The following is a 27,837-nucleotide window of genomic DNA, read 5'->3' on the forward strand; positions in this document are numbered from 1 at the left end:
TTCACTGTGTTTATGATCAATTTAACCTCAATATTGTACAAACAGATAGAAATATCCCGAGTGTACGGAGTGAACGAGTGGCGCGACGACATCAGGAAGTTGCTGATGAAAGCCGGCATCATTGGGAAGCCTCTCGTCTTCCTCTTCGCTGATAACCAGGTACCAATACAGATGCTTATGAAAACCTTGTTATAAAGCTGAAGGTTTAGTTTTATATACAAAGTGTGGGAGAGCCATGTTTCGGCAAGAATGGGCCGGCTAAACCGGAGTAATACCACGGCTTCATAGAAAACAAACGTGAAGAATTACCTTCAAAGGATTTACCCCAATTCCGATTAAAAGGACATAAGTAACGCGTCAGTTCTCAGCCTAATGTTAAACTACTTTAACGTTTCATAAAAAGAGTAACCTAAGGAGTTTCTTGGTCATTCTTCTCTATAGGAATCTACACTTTGGAACGAGCATCTAGAAGACTGACCGATAGACTCACGTTTTAATTATTTTGTTTGACGTTCAAAAGTGCCTTCCTGATCTAACTAACATAAATAATATTAACTTTGACTTTGACATCTTAATAAGACTTTGACTGAATGGTATCATCATCACAACAACTTCCACTCACTTCACCCCCCAGATAATGTACGAGGGCATGGTGGAGGACATCAACATGCTGCTGAACACGGGCGACATCCCCAACCTGTACGGCATGGACGAGAAGGTCGAGATCCTCGACAAGATGCAGACGGCGGTCCGGGAGTCTGTGAGTTATTGCCCACTGTTTTATTGTATAGAATAGATAATATATAGATAGAGAAGAGATACCTACCATTATATAGAATAGATAATAATAAAACTGATTTATTATATGGTATAAGCGAAATTAAAACTAAAAATCTATTGTATTGTTAGTGTAACTGTTTTATTTTCATTACAACGCAGTAAACAGATTTCTAAGGTTATTTAGACACCACTGACAAACGGTGAAGGAAAAGATCGTGAAACCTGAGCTTATAATTTCTAGTTTTAAGTTTGAAATCGCCAACCTGCATTGAGCAAGCTTGATGATTAATGGTCTAACCTCCGTGCAAGAATAGGCCTTTGGTCAGCAGTGGCCACTTATAGGCTGTTGATGAAAAACTAGTATAAGTTTGTTTTATGTTTAACGAGATTTAAATATTACCGCATTTAGTCCTCCGATTGGTTGGTTCTTTGGAGCCGACCAATCAGAGCGTCAAACTCGCAAGTCTCGTTTCGATCTCGTTAAAGGTAAAACAAACTCGTACTAAGCCCTTAAATCTCTGAATCACTAGCAACTATTTATTGCAGGGTAAAAAAATCGAAACCACTCCACTGGCGATGTTCGGGTTCTACGTGGAGCGCGTGAAGGCCAACCTGCGCATCGTCATGTCCATGTCCCCCATCGGGGACTCGTTCCGCAACCGCCTGCGCATGTTCCCCTCACTCATCAACTGCGCCACCATCGACTGGTACTAACACAACTATACTAATCTATATTACTTGATATATAAAGCTGGAGATTTTAAATGTTTGTTTAAATGCACTAGACTTCTTAACTACTGGTCCGATTTGAATAATTCTTTTTGTTTTGGATACTGTTTATATCGAGATTGAAACATGGCGCTGCTAGTAAGTTGAAATGACTTAGGGTCGGTTCATATCTGACGTAAAATACGTCGACCGTATCATCGGCCGTACTGACGTATCAACGGTCAATTGTTTTTCTATACATTTGTCTGTTCTGGCGTTACGCGACGCATGTTCCGTCAGATATGAACCGACCCTTACTGTCAGAACAGCACAATATCTTTTGAAAAAGAGAGAAAGAGATAAAAATAAGTTAAACACCTAAGCCACTGCTAGTGTCAAGGAATAAGTTTAAATATTAAAACCATGACTGAAGTATACGAGCTGACATTGAGTGAGTGTCGGTATGCAGGTTCACGGCGTGGCCGTCGGACGCGCTGGAGCGCGTGGCGCACATGTTCATCTTCGAGATGGAGGACGTGGACGACGAGCTGCGCCTGGCCTGCGTCGACATGTGCCAGCTCTTCCACACCACCGTCGTGCAGCTCAGCGACCGGTACACCAAACTGCATTACTATTACTAGCTTTAGTATATTCAATTATTCACTATATTCTACATGAACATTTATAATAGCCGAGGTTTGGGTCTGTATAGAGGCATGATTCCATACTTTCTAGCTTCCGGCCTCATCTAGCTATTTGAAATATTGACGTGTAAAAGTGTTATTTTATAACGAATTTACAGAAATAAATATCGTTTATCATTTATCATTATCATTTATATAAAACTACTAGCTAACTCGGCGAACTACGTTTCGCCACCAATGGTTTTCCCGTTTACCTGCTTTTCTCTTGAAGTTTTCCCGAATTTTCTTTGCTATAAACCTCACGGAGCCCGAGACCTTTCCAACGAATGCAAAACCGTGGAAATCGGTTCGTGGGTTATGGAGTTATAGCGTCAGGAAGGAAAACCCGACTTATTTTTATATTAACTTTATACTTCTTAGATAGTCGAATCTCGCTCGAGATCCTTTACTTGACAAAATCAATCTCTTAAAGATTCGCTTCTCTTGATTTCAGATTCTACAAAGAACAAAGGAGGATGGTGTACGTGACACCAACCAGTTACTTGGAGCTGATCAAAGCGTTCATGTCCTTGTACGCTCTGAAAGTTAACCAGATCACCATGTCTAGGATCAGGCAAGCTTATTCTATATTATTTATTGCAAATTTTATAGACATGTCAAATGTGTGCTAATAAAATACTAGTAAGATACATTTGGTTGCAACAAAACGGTAACTCTTTTCCGTGCTTATATCTTTTTACTATCACTTAGAACCGTAACTAAATACATTGATTAAGACATGTTAACTAGTAAACGTACAGGAGAAAATACGAAACAGGACAAAATCCCATTTTAAAAGTGACCTGGTCTATCTTGTCATCGTCAGGTATGAAACCGGTCTAGAACAGCTAGACTTCGCAGCAGGCCAGGTGGCAGTAATGCAGCAGAACCTCAGGGACTTGCAGCCACTGCTGGTGGAAACCTCAGACAAGACTGAGAAGCTCATGATCAAGATAGAACAGGATACCGTCGTGGTTGAGAAGCAGAAAGAGGTATCTATTACAAGCTCGTTAATAAGAGCCCCTGTTTTATTCGAAACTTATCGGGCATCCTCGAAATGTTGTATATTAGAAATATGTTTAATAGCCTTATAAATAATGTTTATTTAGTACATGTAACATTTGTTTTTTATAAAAAGATCTGCTTATACTTTTTCTTTTTATACAACAGATAGTAGGTGCAGATGAAGCGTTAGCCAACGAAGCGGCCGCAGCAGCCCAGGCCATCAAAGACGACTGTGAGTCGGACCTGGCCGAGGCTGTGCCGGCTCTGGAAGCCGCCCTGGACGCCCTGAACACCCTCAAACCAGCCGACATCACCCTGGTCAAGTCCATGAAGAACCCACCGTCAGGAGTCAAGCTGGTGATGGAAGCTGTGTGCGTGATGAAGGGGATCAAGGGAGATAGGAAGGTTGATGCTAATGGTCAGTTATCTCACGTTTCTGTCTCTTCTTTACGCCTAAACTACCGTAAAATATTTATTTTTGTGTTGGATTTATCGAGAAAGATTATAAAACATCACGCTATGATCAATAGAAGCCGAGCAGAGCGAGTGAAACTGCGCGGAAGGAGCTAGCTAGTTAATAAAGGCCGTTCATCATAATATAGTAATACCATTTGCCTATTATTTCATTACAATCTACTATTAATATCTTCTTTGGTATCGTGTAGGGAAACCTTTCGAGGACTACTGGGGTCCGTCCCAGAAGATGCTGGGAGACATGAAGTTCCTCGAGAGCTTGAAGAACTACGACAAAGACAACATACCAAACTCTGTCATGAAGAGGATTAGAGAAAGGTACCTTCGTAACTACAAATTGTTTGAAATACAAGTTACAACTGACGAACTTGATTTGGTTCGGTTGCTTAAATACGGCAAACGAAAGGTTAAAGGTACAAGTCAGGCGTTTATTTAGCTGCTCCCACACGCTAAGTAACTTTTAATTAAGAAGTGGTTTAGATGTACGCAATGCCGGCGTAAGGGCCACTGACACCCCGGGCGAAAATAATGTGGCGCCCACTTGAGGGAAGCAATATCAAGTGTTAGTAGTAGTTTTTAATTTTATTGGCGCCCCCAGAATTTGTCGCCCTGGGCCATCGGCCCATCTCGCCCCCCCCCTAACGCCGGCACTGGATGTACGTGTATGTTTCCATAAATAAATGTCAACAGATACATCCCGGACCGAGACTTCGACCCCGCGGTGATCGCGAAGGTGTCGTCTGCCTGCGAGGGCCTGTGTCGCTGGGTGCGCGCCATGGACGTCTACGACAGGGTCATCAAGGTACCCAGCCTCACTACACTCTTTTATTGCAATTACTTTAACTGTATCTTCATAATACTAAAGAGTGCGTTGATTGCTGATTTATTTCGTTGCGGGATCCAAGACAGACATTCATGTCCTTGCGACGCGCCGGTCTTCAGTATTTCGGCGTTTTCATGGTTGTATCTACTGTAGATCCTGGTGCACAGGAGTTGCAGCGGGTGTGGCGGGTTTGTCCCATTTAAAAAAAAAATACTAAGGAGTGCGCAAAAATCTATAGAATAATAATAATTTTTACATTTAAAAAAGGATTCGATTTTTTTGTTAGATAAATCGTAATTCTAAGTATTTACGTCTGATACATTTCATTTGGTTTAATTGTGATTCTGTTTCTACTAACTGTATAACAACTAATTACTAACGTGGTAGTTACCTATTTGAAATGGATCCCTATTATTGACATTCTCGCCCTTGTTCCGTGTAGGTGGTGGCCCCCAAGAAGGCGGCCCTGTTCGAGGCGGAGTCGGAGCTGCAGCAACAGATGAACACGCTCAACGCCAAGCGCGCGCAGCTACAGGGCGTACTCGACAAACTGCAGGTAACTCATTCTAATTGCAACATATCATTATGAATCATTAAAGCTCTCCAACATCATGGGTTATCACCCTATTATATTATAGAAATTGCCGAAAATCTTAATAATACCTTGCTCAACTTAGCTTGATTCGACTAGGTATGAAAACCCATTATTTCGTTGCTATTAATATCTTGCGCTCAATCGATAAAAATGACACAAAAATAAGTACATTCTTAGTTCTATAACTAAATATTTTTCTATTTAAAGTTCAGTAATACTACGCGACTCTGAAATTAAAAGGCAAAGCTTCGTTACTCAGCAGTATCACACGCACAAGACTTAAATTTTTAGAACCTATTTCAAAACAACTTTTACTCCTAGACCCTAAACGACGAGTTCGCGGAGATGACCCGCAAGAAGAAAGGCCTAGAGGACGAGATACACCTGTGTTCCACCAAGCTCACGCGCGCCGAGCAGCTCATTGGGGGGCTTGGGGGGGAGAAGGCGCGGTGGACCGACCTCGCCAGGGACTTGCAGGAGTTGCTGTCCAATATTATCGGTGGGTACTAGTTACAAGATCTAATGTTCTTAGTTTTATTGCCTTTTGTAGCTTTAAAATAACAGTACTGTTATTCCCTGAAGGGGCTACCCCCTTTAGGGCTTTTTTTTTAAACTTTGCCTCACTAGGATTTTCTCCTGTGTGGGTTTACAAACATACAAGTTCACATACACATGACACCCAGACCAGAAACAACAATTTGTGAATCACACAAAGAGTTGCTCCGTGCGGGAATCAAACCCGCTACACGTTGCGCGGCAGCCGGTTACCCAGCCACCGCGCCAACCGTGCAGGCAGAGATGCTTGAAACACATTATTATAGATTTTTTTGTTAGGATAAATGAGCAGACGGTAAGACGGTACTAAATGGGAAGCAATGTTGGTCATAGACAACTGCAATACAAACAAAGTCACAAATGCGTTGGCAGATTTTAGGGACAGGGGGAGGGAGGAAAATTAGGTGTGACACAGGTCTGAGGTAACCTTACAATATGTATCTATTGTTTCACGCAGATATTCACTGATATATTATTTCCAGGTGATGTGTTGCTGTCTGCGGGCTGCATAGCATACCTGGGTCCCTTTACTGTCAACTACCGAGGCGAGATCGTACAGATATGGAACAAGCGAGCTAGGCTACTCAGTAAGTCTTAGTTCTTAATTAAACTTAGTCATTGGCACCATTGGCATGTTTCCATCTTGTTTACCTAAATCGAGAGGCTTCTTTAATAGTTCACCGCTTCAGCTTTTCAATCAGCTTGCAACTTTAATTACTTTTTTTACGTTTGATGGGTCGACGTTTGGCCGCTATCTCGCCTGATGGTAAGTGATGATGCGGCCTACGATGGAGCACGTCTGCCCATAAGCAACCTATTCACTCAAGCTTTGGATACACGCAGGTTATACGCATCAGGAAATACAGACTCCGCCAAAGAATTCCACTCCCTAGCGTTTCGCATAAGAAAGCTTGAAGCGACTGCCTCGTAGTGGACGTCGTCTCTCATCAGCTGTATTAAATTATAATTATTACATCATAGATTTCTATTTGTTTTTCAATACCAGCCTCTTAATTTCCCCAGGAATCCCATGCTCGGAGACGTTCTCCCTGATCGCGACGCTGGGCGAGCCGGTCGTGATCCGAGTGTGGAACATAGCGGGGCTGCCCGTGGACAACTACTCCATACAGAACGGGATCATCGTCATGAAGGCACGCCGCTGGGCGCTCATGATAGACCCGCAAGGTAATGCGGAACTTGAAACTCTATTTTACAGGTGCGATGTAAGTTGACGAGTTCATAAATCGTAATACCTTGCCCTTTATTTTCCGAAGGCAATTGAAGAATATTATTATCAGTGTTGTTAGTTACAGTTGCAGCAATGAGACAACTAACAACATCCACTTTTCGGTAGATAAAGTTACGTCGCCAATGTAATTTGGGTGACCCTTTTGTCAAGTCCGGGCGCCATTTCAATTCTATACTATTTATTAATTACAGGCGCAAATCATAATCTTGAAAATTCTTGATCTCCTCCTTTCAATTTACGAGGTAATCTTTACTAACTTACAATTTCTCTTACTCTTGTACTGCACCTAGAGCAAGCAAACAAATGGGTAAAGAACATGGAGCGCGAGAACCAGCTGAAGGTGATCAAGCTGACGGACCCCAACTACGGCCGGGTGCTGGAGAACGCCATCCAGCTCGGCTTCCCCGTCATGCTGGAGAACATACGGGAGACGCTGGACGCGCTGCTCGAACCTGTGCTGCTGAGGAATGTCTTCAGGTGAGGATACTTATTCTTTGAAGATAAAGCTAAAGTCTGGTTGAATTAGGCTTTCGGTTTGGCTTCTTTCGTAACGAGCAAAAGTAAAGATCAGAGGGCTTAGTATGAGTTTCTATGTTTAAAAAGAGCTCGTTCGGCGTTCTGATTGGATAGTTCATTGGACCTGGCCAATCAGAGCGCTGAGCGCGTTCACGTTTCGATTTCGTAACACGTAAAGCAAACTCGTACTAAGGGTACTGATCTAAAACCTCGTTTGACAAAATTATTTTGCACTCAGGTCTGGTGGAGTGGACTGTTTGAAGCTGGGCGACAACATCCTGGAGTACAACCACAACTTCAGGTTCTACATCACCACCAGGCTCAGCAACCCTCACTACCTGCCTGAAGTCGCTGTCAAGGTCAGTCAGACCCTATCATATTGTCCAGGGAGGTAGGCAGTGGCGTGTGTCGTGTTGAAAGTAACGCTCTTTTCACAATGGTTATGATAAATGATAAATGATAAATGATATTTATTTTGCAAATAGGTTATAAAATAACACTTTTACACGTCAATCTCTTAAATAACTAGATGAGGCCGGCATTTCCTATCCGACTACTCTGAGAAGAAATGCCGAAACAAACTCAGAGGTCATAGTCTCTTTTAAAGTCCAGACAAAATCAATTAAAGATGTCGGAGAACCGTGCAAGTTGATTCTGTAGTGGTCTTTTGAGGAAAGAACCACAGCAGTTTGAGCGGACCTGTTCAGATGGCAGCACGCATGTGTCAGTTTACAATCAGCTCAGCTGACGGCTGTTGCTGAATGATCCGACGAACAACACCAACCAAAAGAACATTTGGGTAGGCCACACAAATGCTCAAACTGTCAGAATATAATTTACTAAAAATAAAATGACTAGCAAAAGTCTCACACGGTCCTCAAACTAACAATTTTAAAAGGAAATATAAAAATATAAAAGGAAAAAAAATATAAAACAATGTCAAATTAAGTTTATGTCAAATTGTATAAAAAATGTAACTATATGTTACAAACATGTCAGCAAGACCTGTGTGGACATTATAGCAGTTCATTCCCAAGCCTGACTATCCTCCAAGTAGTCTTTTATTTTATAAAAAGCTTTACTACAAAGTTTTTCTTTAATAACATTTTTAAATTTACCTAGGTTTAAACTTTGAATATGGCTGGGAACTTTATTGTAAAAGCGTATACATTGACATCTAAACGAACCGCTTATTTTCTTAAGTCTAGTAGTAGGAACAACATATTTATTTTTATTTCTAGTGTTGATATTGTGTATATCACTGTACTTTTTAAATAACTTTATGTTTTTATGAGCATACACTATATTTTCATAGATATATTGAGAGGCAACAGTCATTATATTAATTTCTTTAAATAGTTCCCTGAGAGAATGTCTCGGACTAAGATTATAAATTGATCGAATGGCTCGCTTCTGCAGCACAAAGACAGACTGAATGTCAGCAGCATTCCCCCACAGGAGAATACCATATGACATGATACTATGGAAATAACTAAAGTATACTAGACGCGCTGTATTTACATCAGTTAAATTTCTAATTTTTTTAACGGCATATGCTGCTGAGCTGAGCCTTTTCGACAACTTATCTATATGTGGGGCCCACTGTAGCTTAGCGTCTAGGGTTATACCTAAAAAGATAGCTGAATCTACAGGGTCCAACTCCCCGCCCTTGATTAGCACGCTGGTTTTGACATGCCTAACATTTGGTGTTGTGAATTTAATGCATTTAGTTTTTGTTTCATTAAGTAGCAAGTTATTGGCACTAAACCAGCGTACTATTTTTGAGAGAGCACTATTTACATGATCACTGACTAATTGTCCACGTTTGAGTTTAAATAATAAAGAGGTATCATCAGCAAACAGTACTATCCCATGGTTATCCTTTACAAGGTAAGGTAAGTCATTAATATAAATAAGAAATAAAAACGGACCGAGAATTGACCCCTGCGGAACACCCATCCTAACAACAGACCCGGCAGAAATTTTCCCGTTAATCTCAACTCTCTGAATTCTATTACTCAAGTAAGAGATAAGTAGGTCCAGAGAGTTGCCCCGCACTCCATAATGGGATAGCTTCCTGATCAGTGTTTCATGAAGGACACAATCGAACGCCTTGGATAAGTCACAAAAAACACCCAATGCGTCCCCTGAGTCCTCCCACGCGTCATATACTTGATTAAGAAGTTCAACACCGGCATCAGTTGTTGAACGACCCCTTGTAAATCCAAACTGGTTACCATGCAATAATTTATTTCTATTAAAAAATCTTTGCATCTGATTTAGAATAATTTTTTCAAAAATTTTACTGAATGTGAACTTATGTTGTTAGTATAGTATAGTCATAAACTCAGCAATTGTGGGTTATATTATTATTACAGTGGATTTTCAGGGCATAGAAACAGAAACCTCTTCATCCACAATCGTGCTAGCGACTATTCGAACAACCGAACGTCGTGCTAATCTTAATCAGTAACCTACATATAATATTTCCTGGTTATATTTAACAGGTGACCCTGCTGAACTTCATGATAACTCCACAAGGTCTACAAGACCAGTTGCTGGGCATTGTGGTGGCGCAGGACAGACCTGAGCTGGAGCTGAAGAAGAACCAGCTCATCGTCGAAGGTGCTCACAACAAGAGGACGCTCAAGGAGATTGAGGATAAAATTCTGGAGGTAAGGTGTAAACAACAACATATCAGAGGGCTTAGTATGAGTTTGTTTTACGTTCCGCGTTCGGGGCTGATTGGCCTACTCCAATGAAACAACCAATCTGAGAACTAAACGCGATAATGTTTCGATCTCGGTAAACGTACAACAAACTCGTACTAAAGCCTCTGCCTGTGACAGTCCACTGCTGAACTATGGGCCTCCTCTACATAGCCATAATCACCACAATTGGCAAGCAAAATCCTTTTGTAGTATAATAATCATGTTTATTAGAAACCACTGCTGCCCAATTTCCGTCAATTGTGTAGTTACCTTAGTGTGCTCGACGACCCTCACTCTTGGTTCCAGGTGCTATCATCAGCCGGCAACATCCTAGAAGACGAGTCAGCGAACCTGATCCTGTCGTCGTCGAGGGTGCTCTCCATCGAGATCGAGGCCAAGCAGGCGGCCGCCGCCATCACGGAGGCCGAGATAGACAAGGCCAGGCTCCTGTACGTGCCTGTGTCGCAGCACAGCTCCGTGCTGTTCTTCTGTATCTCTGACCTGGCTAATATTGATCCTATGTACCAGTATTCATTGGTTTGGTGAGTCATTTAACACTATTTTGCTCTTAATAGTGAATTTCCGACGTATAATTACGTACCATAGGGTTAAATTTAAATATTTGACAGTTTGAGCTTTAAGAAAATTGTGCGTACAGACATACAGATCCATGAGAAATATGTTTTAATTACGGTAATGATTAGCCCTTTACAGTTCTCAAAACAATATTTAGAGCTTCTCAAGATTTGCGCAACCACTCTAAATAAATGCGCAAACCTATGCGCAACTTGCACAAGTCTGACAACTATATGTATAAAGTATTATAATTTCACCAATAATTCCCAGGTTCATAAACCTGTACAACCAGGCTATAATAAACTCCCCGAAGTCTGACGAGCTATCGGAGCGGCTGGAGGGCCTGAACGCGTTCTTCACCAAGAGTATCTACGACAACGTCTGCCGGAGTCTCTTCGAGAAGGACAAACTGATCTTCTCTCTCGTTCTCACGCTCGGTATACTGAGGTCTAAGGTAGGTGTCATAGTTTTATGGATGACTTTAGATGCGAATACGTAGAAACACACATAAATATTTTCGCCAACAAACTGTTGCACAGTTTGGGGTGTTTTAGTAATAAGATAAATGTATGTATTCCCTACGAATAAACGTTATAATAAAAATTGCTGTAATAGCAGCTCAAAATTATAAACCTCTTTTTATCTCGTTGTTAGTTGGATATAAAGATAGACACATATTTGAGGATACGCTTACTTACAATTTCACTGCTTACTCATAAGAGTGGTTTCATTTCAATGTTGGAAATAGATACACACCATTAATATTTTGGACCCCATCCTGCCCACCCTCTTATTGAAAAGGTAACTTAATAACAAAAAGGGACGTAACATGTTATGTGTCGTCTACCAGGGTAAGTTGGACGACGACTTGGTGGCGTTCCTCCTGACCGGTGGAGTGGCGCTGGACAATCCGTACGAGAACCCCGCGGCCGGCTGGCTGTCTGACAAGGCCTGGTCCGAGGTCGTCAGGAGCAGTAACCTGAATGCGTCAGTATCTAGTCGTTTCTGTAAACTATGACATGGTTAGATTAAGTTCCCTGGGCAACCTGTGGCTGCTTAACGTCTCGTGGCTTTGATTCCTGCACGAATAACTCTTTCTGGGATCCACAAATAGTCTTTCTTGGTCTGAGTATGATGCGCGTTTGATTTTGCACCTATAATACATGAGATCATAGAGTACAGAGATCATAGGGTACTACATTAAAAAAATGTTTATGGTGGTGGGCTGATAATTATAAATAATGAAAATCTGCTTCTATAAAATCCTAATCCATTATTTTCTTCGAATGATGTCCTCCAGAACATCCCTCGCTGTTCCTCTTATCACTCAAAACTAAATAACCATTGTGTTCTTGATTTTAATTTTAGGCTAAAAGACTTCAAAAGCCACTTCGAGAAGAACGTGGGCAAATGGAAGAGTTTCTACGACCTGTCGGCGCCGCACGAGAACCCCATGCCGGAGCCCTTCGACCAGCTCGAGGGGATACCCAAGCTCATCGTGCTCAGGTACCAGAGGAACTAACACTGTACTGTACTGTACTGGTGTTTTATTCTCACCAGTTGGCACTAGTGAATCTAAACAAGGGTACTACTAGGGGCTAAGTTAGAGTAGCAAAGTTAAGTTAATAGGAGTTGATTGATTAATGGTTTAATTTTATCAATCATGATTACTTTTATGTTCTACTGTGCTTATAAGTCATGACAGTTAACTACTATTATTGCTACTTATGGTGCGCCTTGTTGCTTTGTATGTCGCAAATACTGAACTTATTTCACCGTGGCCTTAAGACGTATTTTTTGACTTATTACTACTTTGTATTAGTTAAAAAAAAGAACCCTCATGCATTGCTTATAACGATAAGGCCGCCATTGAGCCCTACTCAGGTTCTTATTTTTCATAATGTGTACAATAAATCTTACATCTCTCTGGCTACCTAGATGCATCCGTCCAGACAAGCTGATCCCCCTAGTGCAGCAGTACGTGGTGAAGGAGATGGGCCGGCCGTACATCGAGCCGCCCCCCTTCGACCTGGACAAGTCGTACAACGACAGCAACTGCTGCTCCCCCCTCATCTTCATCCTGTCGCCAGGGTCCGACCCCATGTCTGGGCTCGTCAAGTTCGCCACGGAGAAGAAAGCCGTCACCTTCGAAACTATCTCTCTTGGACAAGGACAGGTGACATGCTGGAAATGTATTTTAGTTATAGTACAGTGTCTTGATTGTTATAAGAAGTGAGTTATTTTTATCTATCTTTTACATATGTAGTAAAATAAATATCTGTCACGTTTTTGCTTTTTAAGAGAGGCTAAATAAGTCTATCAAATGAATTGGAAAGTACTTTTAGTGTCAGACCATCTCTCAGAAAATCCTTAATCTTGGCTAAAGATGATTTTCGCAAAATAGCTTGCAGAATTTTTATATGGAAACATGAAGAACAGGCAGGCAGGAAGGCAGGAAGACAGGCAGAAAGTATAGGCAGTAGTGGATGGAATCTAGTGATGATAATGACATTTTTCCTCGTCCAGGGTCCGATAGCATCGGGTATGATATCCAAAGCGATCGTGACGGGCGGCTGGGTGGTCCTGCAGAACTGCCACGTGATGACGTCATGGATGGGCGAGCTGGAACGGATCTGCGCCGAGGTCATCGTGCCGCAGAGCACGCACTCCAACTTCCGCTGCTGGCTCACGTCATACCCCAGCACCTCCTTCCCTGTTACTGTCTTGCAGAATGGTAAGGATAAGTTAATATAATGTCAAAAGATGATTACCTGATTTTATTGATACTTAAACTGAGGGCTTTGTACGAGTTGGTTTTACGTTTAACTAGATCGAAACGAGACTGCGTTCGGCTCTCTATTGGTTGATGCAGATCCGGCCAATCAGAGCGCTGATAGCGCTCTCGTTTTGTTTTCATTCAATGTAATGCAAACTCGCACTAAGGCCAACGTACGACAGGTACTGGGGCCATCATCAATTTTTTTTATTACACGTCTAAATGCTCCAACACTCTGATTTATTTATTGTAATTACGTATGACTACGTCTATACTACTACGTCTATACGTCTGACGTTATTCCCTAGGTGTAAAAATGACAAACGAAGCACCGAAAGGTTTGAAGAACAACATATATCGCTCGTACATATCGGACCCTATCTGCGACCCCGAGTTCTACATCTCGTGCCCGCGCACGGAGGACTGGCGCCGGCTGCTGTACGCGCTGTGCTTCTTCCACGCCATCGTGCAGGAGAGGAGGGCCTTCGGACCTCTCGGCTGGAACATACAGTACGAGTTCAACGAGAGTGACCTCAGGATCTGTGTTATGCAGCTGCAGGTACGAATTACTAGTGTAGTTATTTACTGATTTATTTTGTTCTAGTGGTGTTTATTGCAGATTTTTAGATGTTTTTTTAACCCAACTATTGAATTCTAGTTTCTATGTTTAGTCTCTCGAAGTTGTACACTCCGCTCGTGAATAAGAGTCCTGTCGTAATTTGGAACTAGTAGAGCGTTTCTCAATTAGATATAGTATTTTATTAACCATGTGTCACGATAGTTATTACACAAAATATATGTCCGTTGACCGTATCTTTGACCATTTGGGGAATAATCCTTACTGTTATATTTTCCAATGGCATTACCATATGATGTGATTATCTACAAGTGTCGTGTGGCTATCAGATGTTCCTGACGGACTACGCGGAGACTCCGTTCGACGCGCTGAACTACTTGGCCGGGGAGTGCAACTACGGCGGCCGCGTCACCGACGACAAGGACCGCCGGCTCATCATGTCGCTGCTCTCCATCTTCTACAACGATCAGGTCACTACCGTGCCCGAGTGAGTTGTTCTTCAATCTTATATTGCATACTTTTTAATAGGGGTTGTCTGTAGTACTTGTAAAGTCTTACTGGTTTTTTTTCGGGTTTTCGAAAATTTCTTAGTATTAGCACGGAATCTGGAAAAGTGCTCGGTATATGGCAATAGACTCACCCCCTATTCCATGGGGCTTAAATTGTGAAACGTACGTGGACATTGTACACCATTGTCACATTTGCCTACTCCATCGGGGATAACAGGCGTGATGTTGTAAAAAAGGTATTTGTCTTTATTTATACGGCCCTTTAAGATGCCATACATAGCCAAATCTGTTAAAATATCTGGCTATTTCGATCGTGTGTTTGATACCAGGTACTCGTTCTCCCCGAGCGGCGACTACCGCATGCCCAAGAGCATGGACTACAACTCCGTGCTGGAGCACATCCGCGCGCTGCCCATGATCACCAACCCCGAGGTCTTCGGCCTGCACGAGAACGCAGACATCACCAAGGATAACAACGAGACTACCGCGGTACTAACACTTTTATTTTAATCTGGTTTATAGTGAAATACAGACTTAAAATGATTATGATCTTTGTAGAATCTTAAGAAGGCGAGAAGAGACTGGGGAGACGACAGAGAGTGTTCAAAGCTCTTTTTGTTAAATTAACATTACCTTTCCCAAATAATAAGAGACATATGTATAGATAAATATAGGATATCTAAAGTCGGTCTTAAGCACAAATTAAAAATGAATCTCAATCCAAAATCTTTGGAATCAGGTTGATTTTTGTCATGAGTTATATTGCTAAAAGCCACGATCGATTCAGGGATATTGGGGGTTCTTATTTCAGACATGTGACGATGTAAAATAAAATAATCACAAATATCTATGACGCTATTCAACATTATTTGTGAATATAAAGTCACTACCAAATAAATAAGGTACATTTATCCGCAGCTGCTATTCGGCACCCTACTGACTCAGACGCACATAGTGAGCGGCGGCGGCGCGGAGGGGGGCGAGGGGGGCGGCGTGGTGGAGCTGACGCACGACATGATGGAGCGGCTGCCCAAGCTGTACGACGTGCAGGCCGTCGCCGACAAGTACCCCGTGCTCTACTACAACAGCATGAACACCGTGCTCAAACAGGTACACCCGACATTGTATATAGCTCTGCCGTGTCCATTTGTAATTCCTTTGGCGTTGAAGGCGTCTTTAGGTGATGCTGATTGCTTACCAGGTAATTCTTCTTATTAATTTATTTGTCCCAATATATAAGAAAACTAGCTACTTCCCCGCGGTTTTACACTTTTTACTCGACTCCTTTTGATTGTGTAATGTTGGTATATTGGCATCTTCCTGGATCATGGGCTGTCCCACACAAATAATTATTCAAATTGGACCAGTTTATTCGGAGATTCGCGCTTTCAAACAAACAAACTCTTCAGATTTATATATTGACTATAGATAAAATCTTGGAGGATAAGTCTGTCTTAAGCTTATTACTAGTAGGAACATCTAGATTCTATATCTAGAAGCGTTTTGTAATGTACTCTGAAATTATATTTACCTGTTAACGGTAATTTTAATTTTAATGTTACATATCATAATAATTTTCTCCCACCAGGAGCTGATCCGCTACAACCGTCTCCTGTCCGTGGTAAAGCGCACCCTGCACGGAGTACACATGGCGTCGCAGGGCCTGGCCATCATGAGCTCGGAGCTGGAGGAGTGCAACAACTCCTTCGCGAAGGGCAAAGTGCCTGGAGCCTGGATGTCCAAGTCATATCCTTCTATGAAGCCGCTAGGGTCTTACGTGTCTGATTTACTGTCTCGGTAAGTATGTGTTTAAATTGATTTATAATCATAAAATTATTTTTCCTCAAACAATAGACTAGGTATTATAATATCGTAGTGTGACTTGTGGCCTATAAACTACAACTTGCAACATTCCCTAGTCCATTTGTCCGTTATTTAATTATTTACAATTGTCCATACCATATAATTTTCACGCACTTGGAATTTGTTTTGTACTAATATTTACTTTTATCTCCTGCCAATTTTCAATATGTATTTTATTGATTGATCTATTTTAAAGGATTTAGATATCTAATAATCCCATTTATAGTACCTACCTAATAAATATAGTCTAGTCTAGTTAATAGAATCATAGATTAACGAACATAAATCTATTGTAATCTAATAATAATATAATCTACAGTTTTTAGGATTTCTTAGAGGGACAGCGCGTACGCAGTCCCTCACTACCAAAAATAACGCGTCCGAGTTATCCACATTAGGGATAATCGCAGGGGTCAACCCAATCGCAGTGCAATGAGAGGACCTCGCCCTGGGGGAACCGCCTTCTTGATCACGGTGTCCCCTACGCCAGGTAAGTATGAGTTGGGACGAGCGCGCCGCGAGGGTCGTTCAACGCCGGAGAATCTTAACACCGCGATTCAGAAAACCGGTCTAAATGTACAACGCCATCTAGTTGCGTGTGGACAAAAGATCCTCGGCCCTGTTGCTAGAGGGGAATGTGAACAATGATTGTTGCGCCACCACGTGGTGCGAATCCGAAACTTAAATTCCGTTAACAAGATACTGATGCTGATGCGTGAAAGACAAACATTAATTCATCCTTATAAGTACCTACTGATTCACATTCATAATTAATTATTTTATCTCCATTCCCTTATCTCAAGTTATTAGAGGTCGACACCAACTGAATATTTAGGTCTTCCATTCTCCACAGTCAAACACTCCCTATATACATACTTAGGTAGTTCTTTTGCACAACTTGAAATAAAACCAACAATATCCATATATGAATTTATTTTACTATCACAAACAAGTTCACTACGCTAATTGTGTATATTACGTCTAAAGAGATGCTAGTTTGGGTGCATGCGGCGGCAGCCACGAGAACATTACACGTTTGTAATATTTGTGTAATAAAACTATGAAATTTAGGCCGCGAACATAAACAATAACTTGATATATTCACCTATAAAATACATTCCAAGGTTTACAATATGCAAATACTGTCTATAGACAGACGAAATGGATCATTGCCATGAAAACACAACGTCTATAGGCCATAAATTTATAAGAAACGACAATAAAAGAGAGCACTACTAGTATCACGCACCCAAACTAAGAGATACACAATATGTTTGTACTCAGTCCGTCGACGATTGTACTAATAAAATGCTGTGTAAAGCACACAAGACTGCAAGCGATCCGCGACGCGCCGTGGTACTCAGTACTTCAACAATAGTTGCCTTGTACCACACGTACCCATTCTAAAAACTCGATTCTCACATTAGTCACAAGCTATGATAAGTATGTTCATATTGTTCATGTTTTACTACTATACTGGCCTTGTTGATAAATCTATTGTTTGAGAAACATCGACTAGTGTTATTGTTTGGGCTGCTTTTCATATTATAGTGGCGCCCCATAGTTGCGTAATGTTTGAATCGAGTCTTTCTAGTGGTACTTAAGAAGTCGGCCGACTGTAGGTCACACAGGAAGCGCGCAATTTGTAAGCTACCGTGTCGCTTTGCCCCTCGTCCAAGTGCGCTTGACAGTACCGCATTGAGTGAGAGCTCATGTTCTAACAATGATCTAACGCAATAATGCGATCTATTCTGCACAACTTAATAATCAAGGGGAAGTTTGGTTTACAATTGTTTACAAAATATTCCAATATTAGGTACTTGTACCAACAAAGTAATCCACTGCTACTTACAACACATGCAATAATCAATTTCATATCGAGAGAGATATTCCCTATAATAGTGTAATGCTAACAGAGATTGCATTCAACACTAAACACATTGGTAATACTAAAGTTCTACACAGTTATATAAACTTATATAGTTACATAAACATTTATTATAGCACACGTGAATACTGACAGGTGATATTTGACACATTTCCACAGTAAAATTCAACAATCAAAAATCGATAAAGTTCACAATATAATTACCAAATCGACTTGTTAAACCCTGGTTTGTTCAAGTTCCCTTATAATACTTTGATATTTATGTGAACATTCAATATTTGATAAACCTATTTTTAAATACAACATTACACACAATATTTATGCGTACAAACAATTATAGATCAAGTAATAACGAAATGCATTTGCTCAAGCAAACAACTTCTCCATGAGGGCGTGGATAGGCCTACGTTGAACACAGGACTACAGCTCACCGCCACGAGTTCAGCCTTCAGAGTTGCGAGCAGCCAGGTCCAGCAGCTTGTTCATGAGCTCTCCGCCGAAGGACTCCCTGTACTTCTGGCTGATGTTGTTCAGCAGCGCGTACGGCGTCTCGTAGTTCATGTTCTCTATGCTGGACAGCGTGGTGTCGTCATACTTCCTGCCGACGACCCTGAAGCCGTTGGCCGACATCTCGACGCAGTAGTCTGTGCTCTCCAGCGTGGTGAGGTTGATGTAGATGCGCTGGTTGTTGTTGTGGAGCTGCGAGGATATGGACGCAACCTTCACGTGCTTGCGGATGTCATTGATGGCTGCCTCGGCTTCCTGTGGCCAGGTTTTCTCGTCTAACACCTTGTCCGTCATGTTGGGAGTCTGGAAAGACATAAATGAATACTTACTATAAGTTAAGCACCTACATATACCTATCACCACAATGGAACTAAATTAATATTCTGCAGGTAAAAACTACAAAACCTATAATTTATTATTCGATTGTTAATCTATAGGTAATGTTCCCAGGCTAAGCTTTCTACAAGACTGGATAGACGAGGGTCCCCCAGTGGTGTTCTGGATCTCTGGCTTCTACTTCACGCAGTCGTTCCTGACGGGCGTGCTGCAGAACTTCTCGCGACACAACAAGATCCCCATCGACCAGGTCCACTTCGAGTTCACTATCACCAGTATGGAGGCGGACACTAAAGACGAACCGGAATACGGGGTGTATTGCAAGGTAACAATAACTCTACAACTACAACCTATTTCAGCTAATGATAAATCAATAATGCTTAAATGTTAGAGGGTCAATTGGTTGGTATAAATATAGTTTCATGATTGATCTATTTGGATACTACTGTCTATATTTATGTGTATTGTCTTTAAATCGCAAGCAGCAATCTTTCCAAATGGATAAAGGAGACGAGGAACACAGTGTGTTCATATGGGTGAGTCTCGCATTATGCACGGGAATGTATCGTGCCAAGCTGTTGGCACACAGCTATCATTGCATGCATGACACGCACGGATTTACACAGATTTGCACGGTTTAATATTTTAGCATCAATCAAAATTGAAAGCGCGTATAATCGCGCAATATGTAGTACCGAAGGTAGCACAAAGCTTGGTGTAGTGACCAAACAAACGATTCTATTGGACTGTCACAGTCCTAAAATAAACAAATATTAAACTATTTCTTCCACACAGGGCCTATTCCTCGAAGGCGCACGATGGAATCGAGTAACGATGCAAATGGACGAATCCTATCCAAAGATCCTGTTTGACACTATCCCTATAATTTGGTTCAAACCAGCTTTGATAGCTGATTTCAAGCCTCCTCCCTGTTACTTCTGTCCTATTTACAAGACGAGTGAGAGGAAGGGAGTGCTGGCGACGACGGGACACTCCAGCAACTTCGTCATGTACATCACACTGGAAACTGACAAGAAGGAACAGCATTGGATCAATAGAGGCGTCGCGAGTCTGACGCAACTTGACGACTAGACTCGATGGATACGAGATAACGTTATACAACACTTGCTAACTAATCAGTTATTTCTGAAATATGCTCTTAACTTTAACTACCTGCTTTCTGTGTTATTCTATTCTTATTATTTTACAATCACTTGAGCAGATTGTATCAAAGTTGGCAAGCCGATCAGGTCTAAGTATGAATTTTGGAAATAGACTGTTGCATGGTTATGTAAAAATAACATAATCAAATTAACTGGTGCATAGATGGATGGCCAGACAGATGTGATAGTTTATTTATATAATTTGTTTTATTATTTATTTTTAATTTGTAATATTATGTAATTAATAATTATTATCACTGTGATAATGTGCCTAGTCATAATCAAGTATTTGCCAAATAAAGATTTTTCATAGTAAGTCTTTGTTTCATTTATTATTTTGATATAGACATATTAGGAAACAAATCAAACAAAGGCACAAAATATTAGACACTAGTCTCATTAATTAAAGCGGAGGCTATTTGTGAAAGTGATACACAAACTGACTTTTAACTACATACTTATTGGTTTTGAGGATAGGTGAACAAACTACTGTTATACACAGTTCAGATTTAAGACAAATTCTTCCCGACATGTCTATGAAGCCAATACAAAGAGATGTCATAACTGGATTTCCCATTCACATAATGCGTGACACATTACCGGGGGCGCGAGGCGTTACAAACCACGCCCCTTTCTATTTTCCAACATGCAGTCCCATACTACAAAAACGTTGACAATTGTCCACATTTTAATGCAGTTACCACTTTCTGAGTGCTTATAATCTATCCACACCTTTTTACTTATAATATCATTGAGCAGGACCGATTTGTTTTGTCACAGTGCACAATCACATTAAAGCATCTCCTCTCTGTACTTAGTTCATGATTATGCCCTTATACTATAATCTGGACCTCAACTCGCTAGCCATGTAACAGCATGTATTATTTGTATGAAGGATAAAACAATACGAGAGAGAGTATGATTTAATCATGGACGGTAGCAGAGACATGTTCAGCAATGCTTAGATTATGTTAGTAACATAAGTTCAGTACCAGTGTAACAGTATACCATATGAAAAATAAAGAATGAGCAAGAATTATAAAGATGTATGAAGGTGAGACGTACAATCAATCATCAGACAATAGTTTATTATGTTAATGACTTATTACATCATAGTTGAACTGTATTACACTTGTGTAGATATAGTTTTCTTGGATAAGTATTCCAATCTCAATATGGCACTGTTTTCTAAAAATATGACTATTAGAGACAAACATGTTGCTGGCTTTTACCTGGAGGACTAGGTACTGAGTTTAGGAAACTTTTATAAACTTTTACCCTATAAATTCAAAACATTTATTCCAATTAAACCACAAAATGGGTACTGAAACATCAACAAATAAAGAAATAGATACTAGTCTGTCTGTCAGTGAAGCTAGGTCCTTGTTCCAAAGTTTAGCTTCAAATGGAGAAGAAGGAGCAAGAAACTATAATAATAACTTATGGTAACTTGAGACTTTGAAGAGTTGAACCATAACATAATTATCAAAAATCAATTCAAATGAACTTGAGTCACAAATTGAGAGAAGCCTGAAAGCCACTTGTTGGATGTTTTGTGAATCTGATCAACTTATGGTGTATATTGAACACAGCAAGTTTCGTCAACATTAATATAATATTAAATTAGTAATTAGACATTAACATTATACAATTAGTTTGGCTTCAACCCAAGTATATTAGATGCCAGTGGAGGTTGGTAAAACTATTTGATTCATGTAGTATCTCAATAGCAATTTATAACCAATCTATTGCCAAAAATTTTAACACGACGTGGATTTTTCCTATAAGAATATTATTCAGTCTTAATGGTAAGTATGCTAAAATTATATCTAAATTTTGTATTTTACCCTATTCGTAATAAAGAGAAAAATAAAAATAGTTAAAGGTACCAAACACGTACATATATTTTTTATAATTTTCAATGACCGCGAGAACAATAATAATTATTGTGGTAGATTAAATATTTCCCTAAAACATCATTTTAAATTTCGCGCTAATGTTGAATTAACTCACCTTGCTTTACACAACTGATGAAGGATTGAAGTAATCAATTGACGTACACTTTAATTTATTGATTGTATGTTATCGTTTACATCGCAGAGTTTTAAAAACACTTTACACAATTTGCTACACAAACTCAAATAAAAATAATGTCAACAAAGTCCATAGACTAATTATGTCGATGACGTCAGCGTATTTTCCTATGTAGTGATGGGCTGATGGGCTTTAAGTAATAGACAATTATTGTAAAAGGTGATCTATCGACATAATATATTTCTTACGAAGCTTATAAGATTCGTCTTATTAGCTTCAAAGCAAAATGAAATATATTTTTATCTTGTGTTTTGTTGTAATATTTTATTTATTTATCATTTTCTAATTTATACCTCCCAAAATTATTTTATGCTCTTCATTTATAACGATTAGACTTAGAGAAACTTGAAAAAAAAGACTTTCAATAATTTTAGAAGGGTTTTATACCAATATCCACTCTAAAATAGATAATAAAATAATAAAAAAACTGTATTTTGTTAAAATTTGATATGTATTTATACGTTGTTTAAGTATTGAAAGTTTCATTTTTAAATGTACTTTATTCTTTTTACTAACGAAACTATTTTACTCCATGGTAAACCATATTATAACAAGTAACATAATATCAAAATTTAAAATAAATTAATTTCTTGCATTTTATCGTAATTGAATCGATTATATACATTCGATAAAAATGCGTATCACTATTGATACAACTTCGTTTTACTCAGGATGAAATCCATGGTTTTAGTCACAAAATAATAAATAATAAAAAAGAAGTTATCTTGCAAGGAAACCAATTGATTTGCATTTCAATCGACTAAAACACATTAAACAAATTAAAATATGTCAAGAATTAAAAATAATGCGTGAAGAGATTTTTACTATTTTTGAACAAACTTTTGTGTCGATCGCCAATGCGTGAAACGGAGCTAAATATTTACAATTTGTTGCTATGTTGCATAGATGGCGCGGCGAACTTGTAAACTGCGTATGCCGAACTGACGTTTTTGGTTATTTTTGTTCTCGCCTCGTGTTTACTTTAGTGTCTAATTTCGGTCCAATTGCGAAAATTCAGTTGTGCAACAACCAAAAGGTTAATATTTCGTTCATATAAGACATATCCGTACTTTATAGTATCGATCCGCTCTTCCGGACTAGGTATATGTATACATTATTATCACGTGGTGGTGTGGTGGTTTATATAATTCTTGTTTACCGCACAAGTAGAAACTTTGCGCATGTGCGTCCCGTCAGTAACCTCAAATTGTAAAGGCACGGGTTCGGCAGGTTCCGGATATCCGGGTCGCGACGCGGCGGCGGCGGTTCTCGCGGCGGTATTGTGATGTGCCCTCGTGCAAGGCGTTCGCGCCCCGCGTGTGGACAGCGTTGGTGATATCTGTACGCGCGCGCCTGCCATGGCCCAGACTCAGTTTACGCGAAGCTCGGAGAGCGACGCGTGGGCGCTGCTCTCTCTGAAGTCTGCGCCCCCGTCACCCTCCAAGGTGCAGTGGGCCCAGGAGCCGGCCCCCATCGCGATCGCGAGGCTCGACGGCCGCGACTTCGAGTACCTCATCCGCCAGAAGCGTGTCGTGATCGGCCGGAACTCTAGTAGAGGCCAAGTGGACGTTAACATGGGACACTCGAGTTTCATATCTCGTAGACATCTCGAACTATTTTATGACCACCCGGAGTTCTACCTGACGTGTAACAGCAAGAATGGAGTGTTGGTGGACGGCGTGTTCCAGCGGAAGGGCTCCGCCGCCATGCTGCTACCCAAGAGGTAAGTGCACGCGGCTCTCGCTGCCCGCAGCCCCACGCCGGCGCCCTGCTCATCTACTTATGTGCACTCACTAGCTTTTGTTTGTAAACAAATCATATTGTTTATGTTCAACCCACCTGTTGTATTTTTGTTTAAAAAAATTGTAGTGTTCATAATCTTTGTTGACACATGTGGCTTATGTAAATCATGTTCCTAGACTTGAAATGATGAAACACTGAGTTACACCTGGCCACTTGTACATGAATAGCATTGCTAATAATATAATATCATGAAAGTACAAATCTATTTTTGCAGTCAGTCATGCATGCCAGTTGCTTATTAGATCTGTGTCTGCATCACAACATAACATTTCTCTTCTCACTAAACGCACAGAATCATATTAGTCACCAGAGCTTGTTTGTAGGAAAATACCACAAACAATATTTTTGCAAACACTCACTGTGTCTTATCAAAAAGTGGTAAACAAAAACAGAATCTTGCCATTTTACGATCAATGTCCAAGCTTAATGAATAGTTTGATAATCATTATCACTGGGTACTAGTTATTTTAAGCATATTACAGATAAGATACATCCAATATGGTTGTACTTCTGATTGTATGATGCAATACATAGAAATGTGATTGTTGATTTGGTGATATTTTGCAAGTCATTCTTACTGGAACCTTATTCTTATAAGACTCGGGTTTTGGTAGATTTGTTAATATTGAAGTAACGGCCAAATAAGCGGACAAATCATGTTTAACTACAACTTCAATTCAAATTGAAATAGAATTTAAAAGTGATGAGTTGCATCATTTAAATTGATTCAACACAACCACATGTTATTCTCATAAATAATTTTAGGATGCTGCGTCTTTGAATACAAAGCGAACATGCCAGAATATCCCGAGTAGAGGTTCTTTGCACAGAAAAGCAAGGCCGTCTTTGTTTTTATTTCTATAAATAAGAAATATAAGTATCTAATAAATTTTATGTAGGATTAGGATCTCCTCTAAAATACAAATGTTTAATTTTAATTATAATTTGCTAATATATTTTTTAGCAAGTTGAATGTTGCTAGAATAATCTGTCTGTATAATATACTACAAGTTTTCTTTAAGTGATTCCTCAAGAAACTTTACCTGTTTAACAGAGGATTCCATATTAAAGTAGCAGAACAGGATACAAATATTAAACCACTCAAAAAACCATATTAACCATACTTATCAATGTGGGAAATGCAAATTTTACATGCTATGTTAATACTGTCTAGTTTTTTCCTTTTTAATATCAACATTGCTTCCTATCTCAACATCACTAATGTACCTAATTTATTACTTAATTAAATTCAACTGTTTTTACATATTCATTGTATTCATACAGAATGACAACTACTAATATAATAGAACAACAAGTTATCATATATTAGCTATTACTTAAGCTTAAAACTTATTAAGTGCAACATAACTTTTTCTAATAAACTACTGCATTACTTAATACTTATTTGCACTCAATAATATTTACCTATACAGTGTATGCATAATATACCTTAAACAATTTTGCACCTTATGCACTAATTTTGTAAAAGCTATTTTAGTTTACAAAGCTAAATATCTGAAACTGGGTTTCCAAATGTTTAATCGGTCTTTGAGGAAGGAAAATAACATGAAGTACCATGTAACTAGAAGATTAACTGCATTGGCTTTGTTATTTAGCAATTAGCAACAGTGTTATTTATTATTGAATATTATTATTTCTTATTTAATTTGTAATAGGAAACTGTGGTAGCGAGGTTGGTAATGCAGTGTTAAGTAATATATTATGCTTTTGGTTTTGTTTATTTTCTGTATTGCAGTGTCAATTGTAATACCTAGGCTCAAAATGAGCATTGGACCTTTTAACAGGAGTGAATTTAGTCAGTAAGAGTCTGATATTCCCTCTCAACAAATCTATAGGAGTTATTGATCATTTCCCCCCATTGGAAAATAGTGTAATTGAAAAATCAGTGGTAGTAGACACAACTGTGTCTAGTTCTTATTGACATCTAGTTTTTTAGTTGCACCAAGAAATTAAGAACATAATTAATTTGTGTGCACAAACATGTTTTTCCTAAAAGTTTGCCTTGGTTTGCATTACTGCATTTATGCAATCACAGTCAGAAGTAACAGTTTCACTGTACCTATTTTTTCTTTTGCTGAACTCTTGGTTATTCATTATGCATTATTTTCAAATCATAGGTAGGTATTATCTATTTTTGCTAGATGAAGCTATTTGTATAAAACCTAATTATTACAATATTTAACTTACATTGCACTAAAAATCCTTACAAGTCAGTGAATTTTGACCTAATGACCAATAAATAACTGATTAAACACAATTAATAAGTAAACAACTTCATAGCAATCCAGTATTTTGTCATTGAGGTCATTGAACTATGTTTGTTTATCAGTTTTAATCTATTTATATCTATGACCATTGAAGGTAGATTGGTAAATAAATTAATTAAAGATATTATTGTTTTGGTACCACACTACCTGTGTATTTACTAAGCATTAGAACAATATTTTAATTAGAATTTTATATCTTTGTAGTTTAAGTGTGTTTTATAGAATAATGATTGAGAAGATACCCATCTATTATGGCTTATTGCGCCGTATTCCAACTTCTTTATAATAAGTAACTACATTTTAAATATTAATGAGAATAATTAAGTAGTTAGTTGTAGTAAAATAATACATTGTGTGTACTATGTAAGGATATGTTACGCAAATGCAGTGGAAACGAGTTGTACATCGCATCGCCTGCATAGCTCAATAATATCGCGCATTACGGCGTTACCCAATTGGCTGGTTACTTGTAGGATGATAGAAACCAATCTATCATGAGGGAAATATGTTATTTATTTATGTAAACAACATACCAACACACAGGAAAAAACATAACAATACAAGGTCCATAGCCACTGCATATCCCTTTTGGGTTTTCTTCCTGCAGCCCTGTGACAGGATAAATAGACATTACATACACAGACAGCAATAATAATCAAACTACGATTAAATATTTCATGTTTAATTCTTCCTTTCTGAACGTAGAATAATGAATGGTACTAATTGTACTGGAATACGAGTCGACGCAAATTGCACGCGTCCATTCCCTACGAAGCTTTGTGCGTGTATGAGTATTGTGTCCATCCTAGTTCCCGAAATTTCGTTTTTCAGTCTTTTTAATGGTTTGCCTGGAGACCATAGTAATTGTACTAAGAATACACATGAAAATTGGAATGTTTAAAGAACTATAACATAAACCACAAACCTCAAACGTCCTAATTACGATTAAGAGACTTCGCAAAACTGACATTTTTTATCACCAGAAAATGTTTATTTTGGTTTCAAATTGATTTTGAGGAAAAAAGAAGTCCTGAACTTGAATGTTTTTTTATTTTGTTTGTTAATCCGTTTTTCAAAACCAAAACAAATCGCAAGCGAAATCTGATTTGGTATTGTTTTGTATTCAAAGATAGGGGTCAGACAGATGACCTTCCCAAATTTTCCTCGTTCCTAAATGAATGTGGTGGCTACCTGAGCAACTGACCATGTTTCTGGTAACGGTGACTAAGCGGTTAACAAATAAATGTATCGTATCGATGCTGATACCGTTGTCCTCCATGATATGTGGTCGATGACGTCACCCGCTCACCTGTGATTCACTTTTCGGAGATAGTTGAATGTCCTAGTATGGGGGTCTG

General features: G+C 39.3%; 3 protein-coding genes and 1 non-coding gene across 20 annotated transcripts in view; 2 read left to right on the forward strand and 2 right to left on the reverse strand.

Annotated features, from left to right (window-relative positions):
- The window catches only part of LOC118264363 (dynein axonemal heavy chain 3), a 52,193-nt gene extending 29,990 nt beyond the window's left edge, over positions 1-22,203 (forward strand). For 16 of the 17 annotated variants that reach the window (XM_050704845.1, XM_050704846.1, XM_050704847.1 and 13 more), the window contains exons 39-67: positions 46-159; positions 635-760; positions 1,327-1,487; positions 1,958-2,101; positions 2,626-2,745; positions 2,998-3,163; positions 3,342-3,594; positions 3,842-3,968; positions 4,341-4,452; positions 4,916-5,029; positions 5,390-5,567; positions 6,106-6,210; positions 6,647-6,808; positions 7,163-7,349; positions 7,627-7,747; positions 9,896-10,063; positions 10,406-10,641; positions 10,946-11,129; positions 11,526-11,662; positions 12,044-12,181; positions 12,614-12,851; positions 13,202-13,409; positions 13,760-14,010; positions 14,358-14,515; positions 14,867-15,026; positions 15,456-15,647; positions 16,126-16,334; positions 19,246-19,456; positions 19,927-22,203. In XM_050704845.1, the coding sequence (XP_050560802.1) occupies positions 46-159; positions 635-760; positions 1,327-1,487; positions 1,958-2,101; positions 2,626-2,745; positions 2,998-3,163; positions 3,342-3,594; positions 3,842-3,968; positions 4,341-4,452; positions 4,916-5,029; positions 5,390-5,567; positions 6,106-6,210; positions 6,647-6,808; positions 7,163-7,349; positions 7,627-7,747; positions 9,896-10,063; positions 10,406-10,641; positions 10,946-11,129; positions 11,526-11,662; positions 12,044-12,181; positions 12,614-12,851; positions 13,202-13,409; positions 13,760-14,010; positions 14,358-14,515; positions 14,867-15,026; positions 15,456-15,647; positions 16,126-16,334; positions 19,246-19,456; positions 19,927-20,223 (4,977 nt within the window). In that variant the 3' untranslated portion in view covers positions 20,224-22,203. The remainder of the gene's footprint in view (positions 1-45; positions 160-634; positions 761-1,326; positions 1,488-1,957; positions 2,102-2,625; positions 2,746-2,997; positions 3,164-3,341; positions 3,595-3,841; positions 3,969-4,340; positions 4,453-4,915; positions 5,030-5,389; positions 5,568-6,105; positions 6,211-6,646; positions 6,809-7,162; positions 7,350-7,626; positions 7,748-9,895; positions 10,064-10,405; positions 10,642-10,945; positions 11,130-11,525; positions 11,663-12,043; positions 12,182-12,613; positions 12,852-13,201; positions 13,410-13,759; positions 14,011-14,357; positions 14,516-14,866; positions 15,027-15,455; positions 15,648-16,125; positions 16,335-19,245; positions 19,457-19,926) is intronic. The other variant, XM_050704840.1, reaches the window with a different exon arrangement.
- LOC118264875 (U1 spliceosomal RNA) lies at positions 16,735-16,898 on the reverse strand. Its single transcript, XR_004782722.2, has one exon. It is a non-coding gene; the product is annotated as a U1 spliceosomal RNA (small nuclear RNA).
- LOC118264014 (GSK3-beta interaction protein) lies at positions 17,317-22,525 on the reverse strand. The gene is made up of 2 exons (XM_035576327.2): positions 22,308-22,525; positions 17,317-19,098 (listed from the first exon to the last, which is right to left on the reverse strand). Exon 2 carries the CDS (start codon positions 19,087-19,089, stop codon positions 18,730-18,732), a length of 360 nt encoding a protein of 119 aa, XP_035432220.1. The 5' UTR covers positions 19,090-19,098; positions 22,308-22,525; the 3' UTR covers positions 17,317-18,729.
- Positions 22,526-23,229: 704 nt separating this feature from the next.
- Positions 23,230-27,837, forward strand: part of LOC118263974 (forkhead box protein K1) — a 44,139-nt gene continuing 39,531 nt past the window's right edge. Inside the window, exon 1 of the mRNA XM_035576262.2 lies at positions 23,230-24,111. Coding sequence (XP_035432155.1) covers positions 23,747-24,111 — 365 coding nt within the window. The 5' untranslated portion in view covers positions 23,230-23,746. The remainder of the gene's footprint in view (positions 24,112-27,837) is intronic.

Source organism: Spodoptera frugiperda, chromosome 26, assembly GCF_023101765.2.
Source record: "Spodoptera frugiperda isolate SF20-4 chromosome 26, AGI-APGP_CSIRO_Sfru_2.0, whole genome shotgun sequence".
Taxonomy (NCBI): domain Eukaryota; kingdom Metazoa; phylum Arthropoda; class Insecta; order Lepidoptera; family Noctuidae; genus Spodoptera; species Spodoptera frugiperda.

What these genes read in the sequence shown, in the direction of transcription:
- LOC118264014 (XM_035576327.2), bottom strand. Translation starts at nt 19,089, where the DNA reads ATGACGGACAAGGTGTTAGACGAGAAAACCTGGCCACAGGAAGCCGAG.